This window comes from Nematolebias whitei, chromosome 12 (assembly GCF_014905685.2).
Source record: "Nematolebias whitei isolate Nwh7 chromosome 12, NemWhi1, whole genome shotgun sequence".
Taxonomy (NCBI): Eukaryota; Metazoa; Chordata; class Actinopteri; order Cyprinodontiformes; family Rivulidae; genus Nematolebias; species Nematolebias whitei.
The window spans coordinates 43,105,048-43,115,875 of record NC_056509.1 but is presented as its reverse complement, the minus strand read 5'-3'; the positions used below and the strand labels follow the sequence as shown (position 1 = coordinate 43,115,875).

The following is a 10,828-nucleotide window of genomic DNA, read 5'->3' as shown; positions in this document are numbered from 1 at the left end:
TATATATATATTATAGGAGTTATATATAGGAGTTATAACCCATCCTGGAGAAAAATCCACCAGCCGCCACTGGTCACAACTAAAATATAATTATAAGGACATTTGTATCTAACAAGAAAATAAAAATCAGATCTATATTCACAATGAGATTTCCTTAAAAGACGATAAATATCACGCTTCGAGCACTCAAACATGTTTTTATGATTCTGAAGGGATCAGCTTGCAGTATCAGATGATTTCAAGACTCAAAACCTGAACAACTCCAGTTGGATGCGTCCGGGTCAGAGTTGTGTTGGGCTACAGGTACATCCCGTTGATGAGGTAATCCGACTCCTCGGTGGTGAGGGGGCGAGCTTTCTTTAGTTTGTGACGAACGAGTCTGAGCCGGCAGCCGATCATGAGCAGCAGCAGAGCCGTGATGAGGATGCCGAGTGCCAGAGGAAGGATCGCTCCTGGAGGAAGAAACGAAACGGTTCAGAGAGCGAGGAGGACGACGTCTGCAGCAAACCGTTCGACCACAAAGATGTGAAGTTTGTTAGCAAACCAGTCCGGAGTAAAATGAATTTAGGATTAAAGCAGCATGACGGTAAACAAGGTTTGAAAGCACAAATGGATGGTTCTGACCTGACTCTGGTCCTGGATGTCCCCCCATAACTGGGAATGATTTGGAGACGGGCGTCTCACCGCCTGCTTGGCTTTTGGAGACTTTAGTCGTAGCTTCAACAAAAACACAAAATATCAGAAAACGCTAAACTAAGCAGAACATGTTAATTTTCAGATTAAATTACCCGTCTCAGTCTGTTTGGTGACTGCAGCCGCTCCACTTGGTGGTTTGAAAACTGGACCTAAATACGTCGTTAATGTCAGATTTTCTTGTCCAGATTCAAAATTAGACTGAACGATGAACAAAGCGGGTTCTTACTTTTCTGTATACATTCACTGACGCAGTCAGATTCCTGGAGGAAGTTGTTATGGTTTCCCTGGCAACCGCCGTACAGGAAATGTTTACATTCTCCGGCCTTTTTGTCGTAGTACCAGCGTGGGAAGGTGCCTTTACACGGGCCGACAACCGGCGCCGCAGCACATGGATCTACAGGAGAAAATATATTAACATCCAACAAAGTTCAGTCAGGTCCTCAGGATGGTTTCTTTTTGTTGAAACGTTTCGTCTTCATCAGTCTGAGGAGCCACAACAAACTCGGTCTTATAAATAGCACTTTCACATAGTGGGTCAACCAGTTTGATGGTGCTCAGATGGTTTCTGGGGTCTGCCCTCTCCCCCACTGACTTGTCTGAGGGCAGCCATGGCCAAAGTGGTTTAAAATATCATGATTCATGCGCAATAATCCAGATACAAAGTTAAGTCAGGTCCTCTGGACGGTTTATTGTTGTTGAAACGTTTTGTCTTTCATCCAGAAGACTTCATCAGCAGAAGGTTCACAGTCCTCCAGTTTTACATGAGGGAAACTAAACAGATGGCCCAGCACAGACGAGCAGCATCATCAGGCCAAGACTCTGCAGTTGATCATCTGCAGGTCAGCGGTCACTCTTTCAGGGATGAAGATGTTTACATCCTTCATAGAGAGGAATAGGCCAGCTGTCACGATAATACATTTTGCTGGGCGATTAATTGTCTCAGAAATTATTGCGATAAACGATAATATTGTTTGAAATTTGGCAATAATTAATAATTATTGTCAAATTTAAGAAGAAATGTTGGTTAATTTGTGTGTAGTACCTTTTTTGACCACTGGATGGCAGTATAAGACTGTTTGAACCGAAGGATGGATAGTGAGGGAGCGAGCAGTGTGTCTCTTTAAGAAAAATGACAGGGAGGCCCCTTGACGTGACATGGGCTGTTTCTCTTTCCTGTTTATTTGGTTCTCAAAATGGCGGACGCTCGGTGTGGTTTGAGCTCTTTAGCATAGCGTTTTTCACACAAAGCGTTTAATAAAAAATCAGTAAACAAGTTCTCAGCTTCTTTTTGCGGAGAAAAACAACTTTTTACACAAAGGCACGGGTTTCAGCCGTGAATTTTCGCGCTTCGACAAGACGGATGTTTTTTTCAAAGTCGTCCTGTTAGCTTAGCTTGTAGCTTAGCGTCTCAGCTTAGCTGCTTTTAATGATCCGAAAACGCGATTTTGGACGGTTAACATGGATTTTAAAGAGAAAAGGAGGGGTCAGTGAAGAGCACTGGGTTGAGCTTTTTAACTTCCAGTGTCTTCAGTAGAGACACACGAAGAAATGATAAATGAAAATGAGGTCGATCATTTTCATTTATCCTGCGATGAATTGATTTATTGTTTATCGTGACAGGCCTAGAGAGGAATGTTGGTTTGAGAGAGGAGTGAAGGAGGCCATCTTTGTGAAGACAAACCGTCCATCATTAAACGGGGCGGAGGTCTCCGTGTCCAACTGTCCCCCTCTTACAAGGCTGTTATTGCTAGTATCACTCAGACCTCTGTGAATAGCAAGCAGCCATCAGGTCATTAACAATCTGTGGTTAGGCTGATGGTCCTTTATCGTGTAAACAGCTAGTTCTGGCTGTCACTAGCAATGGTTGATCCATTATAAGGTGCTGCTTATAAGACTGAGTTTGTTGCAGCTCCTCAGACTGAAGAAGTCTTTTGGATAAAAGATGAAACGTTTCAACAAAGAAGAATCCGTCCAGAGGACCTGACTCAACCTTGTTAGATAATCAATGTATGTTCATCAGCTGACACAACTAAAGACGGCCACCACAGACTACTGACCTTTGACAAGACGTAAATGGCTACAGCTCAATCATTTCTCAATAAAAGATTATTTGAGTCTAAAAGTCTGGGATGAAAGGCAGTGAGTGATTTGTATTCCTTCAAGGAATGTTGCTTTTTATCTGTTGGGTTTTAAATTTAATTTATTTATAATTTTTATTTTACCTTCATTTCAGCAGGTGAAATATTAGAGAACCAGTTCTCATTTACAATCATGACCTGGAATGGTAACTGTTTACTTTATGTCATATTTATCTGAGCTGCTCATCATTCTTCTCATGTAAGTCCTGCCAGCTGTCCCCTTCAGGTACCACTGATCCTGTGGGAAATCACAGTTTTGATCTGAACATTGTATCAACTGATGGGGCCTTCATGCATGTTTTACTGTTGGACACACGGTTAGACTGAATTCATCTAAAAATAGTTAAAGTCAGTGATAAAACTCATTACTCCAACATTTTTAGCTTCATTCGTTCAGCACATGAAGACCTGCTGGTCCGTAACACTCAGGGTCCATTAGCTGTGGGTGAAGGGGCTTTGTGGCTGGTCTCAGTCTGACTCACGGATCGGATGGCGGGGGGGACAGAGGAGCTTTGTTTAGGCTCTCAGAGGAGAAGCAGGCAGAGATCTGCTTTCTCGCTGACTTCAGCGCGGCCCTACGGCTCTGCCAGCGTTTTGTGCTCGGTGGCAGCTCCTCTGCGTCGACGCTCCGACTCATTACAAAGAGACGCTGCTCTGATGGCTCAGGGTCAGATTACGCTGCAAACGTTCGAACAGGACAAATGTTTGCAGAGGGCGGCACGGTGGTGCAGTTGGTAGAGCTGCTGAGCAGGTTGCTGGCTTCATTCAATCTGTCTCTCGCACAGTGACTGCAGGACGTGGGCACCAGTGACCCCCTCGACCCGATAAGGAAGAAGCGGGTAAAGATGACGGATGGATGTTTGCAGAGTTAAACTGAACTGCACATTTGGAACAATCACTTTATTTATTTTCAGCACACCCTGAAGCATTTTAATGTTTGTTTTTAACGTCGCTGCTCTTTAGTGACTCAACAAAAATAACTCCTTCAGAACTCCCACCCTGCAGCAGAAGCACCTTACCTTGGCCTACAGAAGCCTCCTGATCACGGGGGCCTTGTGGAGGAGCAGCCTGGCTCCTGTCTACTGCTGACGTGACAGTTTTTCTGGATCCAGCTGGGACCACGGGGGGGACCACGGGGGGGTCCTCGGCCTGCTCCGTCTGAGCTGCAGGCTTCTGGGGCTCCGCAGGATGGGTCACCGACTTCCTGCTGCTGTCAACTACAAAAACATAACATGCGATCAATCAGGGAGGAAGTTTTAAAGTCAAGGTTTTAAAATAAAAATATCAAAAAGGAATCATACAGTTTGTGCAAAAGTCCTCATCGGAGCGGTCCGGACAGTGCTGCCTCCCGTCGCAGGCGTAGGAGATGTCGATGCAGCAGCCGTCGTCACACTTGAACTGATAGTTGGAGCAGATACCAGTGCACACTGACGACACACAACACACACCTTCTGTTACAGCTGGGGAATGATCAATGCAAAAGGCACAGCCGAAATACAAAACAATCAATCAATCAATCAATATAGAAACTACAACAACAAACTAAAGTTAAAAACAAAAATAATTACATTTTATGCAAAAATACAGTGTGAATGCTTATTGCTGAAGAACTTGATGAAAAACAGCTGAAATTAGCTAAAAACATGCTAAAATATAGCTGAAATGGAAGAACAAGCTTAAATTAGCAACAAACAAAAAAAAAAGCTGAAAAGTAGCTGAAAAGGCAGAAAGAAGCTTAAACTTGCATTTAGACACTAGGGTTTGGATAGAGTTGGGGTGGAGGGGAAACTGGCACCATGCCAGCCTTTGCTCCTTCTTCTTTCCTTTTTAATGGCACTATACAACAACACACATCAACAGCACATCTAGGGGTGGGGGTGTATGTGTCGGGGTCTTATTTTTAGTTATTTATTTATTTTATTTATTTATTTTTTTTTTTCTCCTCTTCCTACCCACCTAGTTCCCTGACTGCCATTCCGGGGGTGGGGTCCGGGAGAAGGGCAGGCCGTCGGGTGTTGACCAGGACTATGTGGGGGTTCAGGGTCTGGGGGTTGCCGTGGGCGGTGCTGGCGCTGTGCTCTCCCTGGGGTTGTTTGGACCCCCCTGAGCTTGGCTCTTGGGTGCCATGGTTGGCCCGCTGGCCAGGGTGGCTGCCGGGGCCTGGCGGGCGGTCGGCTGGGGGTGCGTGCTTGGTTGTTGGCGGTGTGTGGGGGTGGTCGGTGGCGTGTCCTCTTCATGGTGGGGGGGTATCCTGTCGGCGGGGCATGGCCTGGGCCGGGTCTGGGGTATTGGCTCTTCTCCGCTCAAGAATGAATGGGTTTACCTCCTGGGTTTGGGCATGGGCTGCCCCCTGTAGAGGGCGGGTACATGTCTTGGACCTGGGGGGTATAGAGTGTGTATCGGGAATAAGAATGAAATGTATCGTTATTGTATGTCTTTGAGTGAATGAATGTGAGATTGAGGTTGGGATAGTGTGATTGTGTATGTGTATGAATGGGTATTTGTTAGGCCGAGACTCGGACTGCCCCCTCTTTGATACAACTGGGGGTGCTTGGCATCGCGCCCCTATCGCGCGGCCCCCTGGTGGGGTGTGCCCTTGCCTGCCGGCGCGCTTGGGGCCCTTGGTATCGGGGGCTGGGCGCTTGGGCGTGTGTCGGCTCGGCCTGGTGTCTGCCTGGTGGGGCTCGGGTCCTCTGGCCCTGTCGGGCCTTGGCCTGGGTGGTGTGAGTCCTCGGTGCCCGGGCCTCGGTGCCTGGACCTGGACCTACATCGGTGCGGCGGGTGCCGACGGAGGCCTATGAGTTTGTCGCTGTTGGCCCCGGGGGGTCACTGTATGTGGTTGCTGGTGGGGGTCTTCCGGTTCTCCCCTGTAGTCCGTTCTGGGGGGTGGGTGAGTGGTTCGCCCTGTGTGGGTGGCTCTGGGGGCTCCGCGGTCGGGGTCCCTCCTGGGGTCTTGGGCTCTGGTCCCCCCTTTTTCGTCTGCCTCTGGTCTTGGGGGTCGGGTCTCTGCTGCTTCACAATTACTAATAAATGTTCTATTAGAGAAGCCTTATACACTTATGCATGCTCACAACCACACACAAATAGAAGCAGGGATGTTTATGTAGGCTGTATATGTAGATATATAGATATGTATATGAATGTATATTCATGTGTATGTATGTATGTATGTATGTATGTATATAGGCGTAGGTATGGGTATATATATTTATTGAAACTTACTGCAAAGCCATGAATATTTTAAGTTCTTTATACATATGTATTTTGTTGCTGTGTTTTGTCATGTTCTTTGCAGGTGAACAGACAGTGGCCGGGTGTTTTGAAGTGTGCTCTATTTGTATATATTTCTTATATTTTGGAGTCTTTCTTTCTTTCTGTCCTATTAAAAAAAAAAAAAAAAAAAAAAAAAAAAAAAAAAAACCTACACTAGAATGTCACTATAATAAATATTTCATAATAATGGTGTGGAGAGGATGGCTGTAAGGGGAGAAGGGAGGCCATCAAAAAAAAAAAAAAAAAAAAAAAAAAAAAAGAAGCTTAAACTACCAGAAGGATGTAGAAAGAGCTGAAATGAGCTAAAAAAATTGAATTATATGAAAAAGCTCAGTTTAGCACAAAAACAGCTAAAAACTAGCTGAAATAGCAGAAAACCTGAAAGTGCAGAAAAAAAGCTGTAAGGAACATAAGCTGAAATTAACATAATGAAGTTACAGCAATTAGGCTGAAATTAGCAGAGATTACCATGAAAAACTTAATTTTTTTCTGAAAACAGCTAAAATTTGCTAAAACGTTTGCTGAAAATGTGGAACAAGCTTAAATTAGCATAATAAAGCAGAAAGAACACATTTGCCCAGATAGGCTGAATGAAGTAAAAATAAGCACAAAAAAGTGGAAGCTCTTTGAATAAAAAGAAGCTGAAATGAGCAGAAACCAGCTGAAAAGTAGCTAAAAAAACAGAAAGAAACTGAAATTACAAGAAGGAAGTGGAGAGAGCACATCTTTGCAGAATTAGGATGAAAAAAAGTTTAGATTAGTGCAAAAATATGTGGAATTAGCTGAAAAAGCTTAAATTAACATAAAAACAGCTAAAGCTGAAATAACTGAAACAAGCAGAAATAAGCTGAAAGGAGTGTAAGCAGAAATTAGTTAGAAGAAACTCAAAAATGTTGTAGTTAACAGAAATAATCTGAAAGGAGCACAAAACAGCTGAAAGTAGTTGAAAAAGTTTAAATTTGCAGAAGGAAGCTGAAAGAAGCTGAAGCAGAACAAAATGTGCAAGGAGCAGTAAAAGGTTGTAAACACATCTAAAGATTTTGAAGGATGTAAAATGAGCTCAATTTATTTTCTATGAGAGAAAAAAAATGGCAGAAAAGGCTAAATATTTCAACAAGCTAAAGCTGCACCAATACCAAAAGTCATAGCAGGACAGAGCTGAACGTTTTGATAAGATTTGTTGAAATAGCTAAAAATCTGCGGGATGAGAAACGTGCTGAGAAACATACGGAAGAGAAACGGATCACAACGAGTGCATGCTTCACGAGCGTTCACACAAAAACAAAGAAACGAGTTCTGGCGGGTCTTTAACCTTCTGCTTGGTGCTTCGGTGCCAGAACCGTGATGGAGACGTTGTCCGAGCTCTTCTGTCCCGCCGTGTCGGTGACCGTCATCTGGAACGTGTAGACGCCCTCCTGGAGACCGCTGACCTTCAGCAGCCCCACATGGGTCGCCTGCAGCGCACGGACAAAATAAAATGTACGAGCAACAACAAATTCAGTCAATATAACCTGACTTCTGTACTGACGTCATTGTTGCTGTTTAAATATATTTTATAGAGTTTATCATTAAAATGTCAGAAAAACGGGTGAGCCTTTCTCTTAAAGACCAGATTTATTAAAATCAACAACATATTTATGATAATAACATAAAGATGAATTTAGCATGAAACAACCAGGATTGGCGTCTTAGAAGCATCACATCCTGCCAACTGTTACGTTTATATGAGAGAATGGTTGTTAAATAATCAAATGTGTCACCAGACAGTGTCTTAACTGCACCTCTTACAGAGTTGATTTATTTATATCCAGGATCATGACCTTTCACCGTCTAAGACTAATGTTTACAACCACAGGCTTTTTGGTTTTTGTCATTTATCTGTTGAAATTAATTAGTTTTACTTGTACCATCAACCTGCACGTTGTGCTCATGCATCATTAATGTGCACGGTCCCTCTTCTAAATAAGTACATTCAAACACCGATGCACTTTCACAGATTTTCTGTTAAAGCTAAGAAAGTAAAAGTGACCACGGTAAAACACATGAAGTGTGCCTGAAGGAAGTCCAACACGCACGTTTGACGGTGGGAGGAAACACAGACAAACACGAGAAGAACATTCAAACTCCACACAGAAAGAACCCACAGCCTTCTTGCTGTAAGGCAACTATGTTAACCACTGATCCATCGTGCTGCGTTGAACTATGGAGCTGTGCAGACGGGTTCATCTTTGGGGTTTTGTCAATGCTGCAAACAGCAAGAGGAAATTTAAATCCCTTTTTTGTTGTTTTGTTAGATTTTCTTCATGTGTTCAACACAATGGTACTTCTTCCAGTTATTTAACTTAAAGAAACTGGTCCAGATGACATGATTGTTGTTATGGATGATTGAGCTTACAAACCTTTTGTCAACAATGGTGTACCACAAGGCTCAGTCTTAGGACCCACCCTCTTTACAATCTACATAAGTAACAACTTTTATTGCTGTCTGTACCTCATCTGTGTTCTTTGTCTAAAACAGGCCTCGCTTGAAAATGAGTCCTCGTGACTCAAATCTGTACAAATAAAGGTTGAATGAAAAAGTTTTGTCTCATCTCCAGACTGTTCCGGTAGAATCTCACAGAGCTGTGACAGCTGGCGTCTCCAAACCGTCTAAAGAGCACAAGGACTGTGGTTTGATACCTGGAGGGGAGCTCCCCTCTGACAGAAAACACATCCAGGTAAATTTAAAAAAAAAAACACGCAGAAGATTAAAGATAATTATTAAAAACTGATCCAAATCTGCCTATCTTCATATCACATCATTTAATCTAGTAGATGAAACTAGATAAACTTGGGTCAAGGCGGGTACAAAGAGGCAATGAAATAACGTGCATGGCTAGAATACAGTTTTGCAAGCTGTTGGAAAAAAAATAAATAAATAAATCATGTTTTTTCACACGGCTCACTGGTTGTAAACTTATTCTGGTGCTTTTTTCCACGTTCTTGTTGTGTTTTCTGTAGGTTTAGATTATTTTCAGGGCTGGTTAGAGTCTGAAGCCCAACCTGACCTTCATGTTGACGCTGGTGTCGCCCTTAACCAGAGTCCATTCGTAGTGGGTGATCCTGTGGTCGTCCACACTGTCCCTCCCGTCCAGGACGGCCCAGTCCGTGGGCAGCTGGATCACCACGTTCTGTCCGGCGTCGCTGCGAGGAGGCTCGTCCACCTCTGAGGGATTAGATGACGGTTAAATCAGCCAGAACGTGCTTTATTCCTTTAATAAATGATAAGTGTTAAATAAAACACTTCTAATGGCCTTGGAGTGGGGCGATTTAAAAAGATAGAGTGTTTGGTTGATTACATTGAAAGGTGCTATACAGTCCATTTACCATTCAAACAAAATACAACATAATAAAGTTTGGTGTGATGAAAAATAACCAGGAATATAATACATTTACATTTCTCTGTGAGAGCCCGAACAAATATACAAATACATTTTTTTTTTTAATTGAAGTGTCAAATAGTAGCAGTCTCCACACCATCCAGGACTTCTACCACAGCTGATGTCTGCGCATGCAGCATCATTAAGGACCACACCCACCCAGCACAAGGACTCTTCCGTCTACTACCCCCAGGCAGACGATACAGGAGTCTGCCATCGCGCACGGAAAGACTCAAAGACACTTATGACCCACAAGCTGTCAGATTACCGAACTCTTGATAATAATACTGAACAACTGACAATAACATCAAAGTTCATGCTCAATAATCCAGGTCAAAAAATCCAACAAAGTTCAGTCAGGTCATAGAACCATCTGACGGGTTGGTCCACTATGTGAGTGTGCTGCTTGTGGACTGAGTTTGTTGTGGCTCCTCGGACTGATGACGTCCTTTGGATGAAGGATGAAACATCACAACAACATCACCGTCATCATCATCTCCGTGCATGCGTGGGTTTTCTCCGGGTGCTCCGGTTTCTTCCCACAGACCAAAAACATTAGACTGATTGGTGACTCTAAAATTGTCCCTAGGTGTGAGTGAGAGAGTGAATGGTTGTTTGTCTCTGTGTCCCTGTGATGGACTCTTGACCCGTCCAGGGTGTACCCCGCCCCTCGCACAGTGATTGCGGGACATGGGCACCGGTGACCCCCCTGACCCTAAATGGAAGAAGCGGGTAAAGATAATGGATGGATGGATGGACCTGGCTGAAATTTGTTGGAATTGACAATAACATCTGCACACCACATCTGTGACACCTAATATGTTTATTGCTGCAGCACTGTGTGGCTGCATCATGTATCATCATAATCCAGGTAATCTGTTACTCACTACCTGTGCAATAACCTGTCACACAACCTGTGCAGTTTTACTTACTGTATGTGAAATATACTGTGTATTTAAGCTTATATTTGTATACTTATTAATTCATCCTACTTGCACCGTTACCATGTTGTTGTTTACTATATTTCTTTTGGACTCTGTAAATATATTTCTTATTCACTTTGTGGTACTTTACTTTGTACTCTTATTGCATGCTTTAGTATTTCCTGTTTGTTTGTTTGTTGTTTAGCGAGTCGAATCTTCTCATCCTGAACATGTCATTGCATTGTTGACCCTGTGTTAATCTGCACATGACAAATAAACAACATAACATCACGTTTCTTAATATTTATCATCTCTTTTTGTAGCTGATCTTTAATAATAATAATAATAATAATAATAATAATAATAATAATAATAATAA

At 43.1% G+C, this 10,828-nt stretch overlaps 1 protein-coding gene across 1 annotated transcript in view; it reads right to left on the bottom strand.

Annotated features, from left to right (window-relative positions):
- Nucleotides 1-284: 284 nt before the first annotated feature.
- lrp11 (low density lipoprotein receptor-related protein 11) overlaps nucleotides 285-10,828 on the bottom strand; it is an 11,204-nt gene continuing 660 nt past the window's right edge. The window contains exons 2-9 of the mRNA XM_037685614.1: nucleotides 9,155-9,312; nucleotides 7,420-7,561; nucleotides 4,136-4,261; nucleotides 3,854-4,051; nucleotides 923-1,090; nucleotides 789-845; nucleotides 625-717; nucleotides 285-452 (exon numbers count right to left, since the gene is read on the bottom strand). Of these exons, the coding sequence (XP_037541542.1) occupies nucleotides 298-452; nucleotides 625-717; nucleotides 789-845; nucleotides 923-1,090; nucleotides 3,854-4,051; nucleotides 4,136-4,261; nucleotides 7,420-7,561; nucleotides 9,155-9,312 (1,097 nt within the window). The 3' untranslated portion in view covers nucleotides 285-297. The remainder of the gene's footprint in view (nucleotides 453-624; nucleotides 718-788; nucleotides 846-922; nucleotides 1,091-3,853; nucleotides 4,052-4,135; nucleotides 4,262-7,419; nucleotides 7,562-9,154; nucleotides 9,313-10,828) is intronic.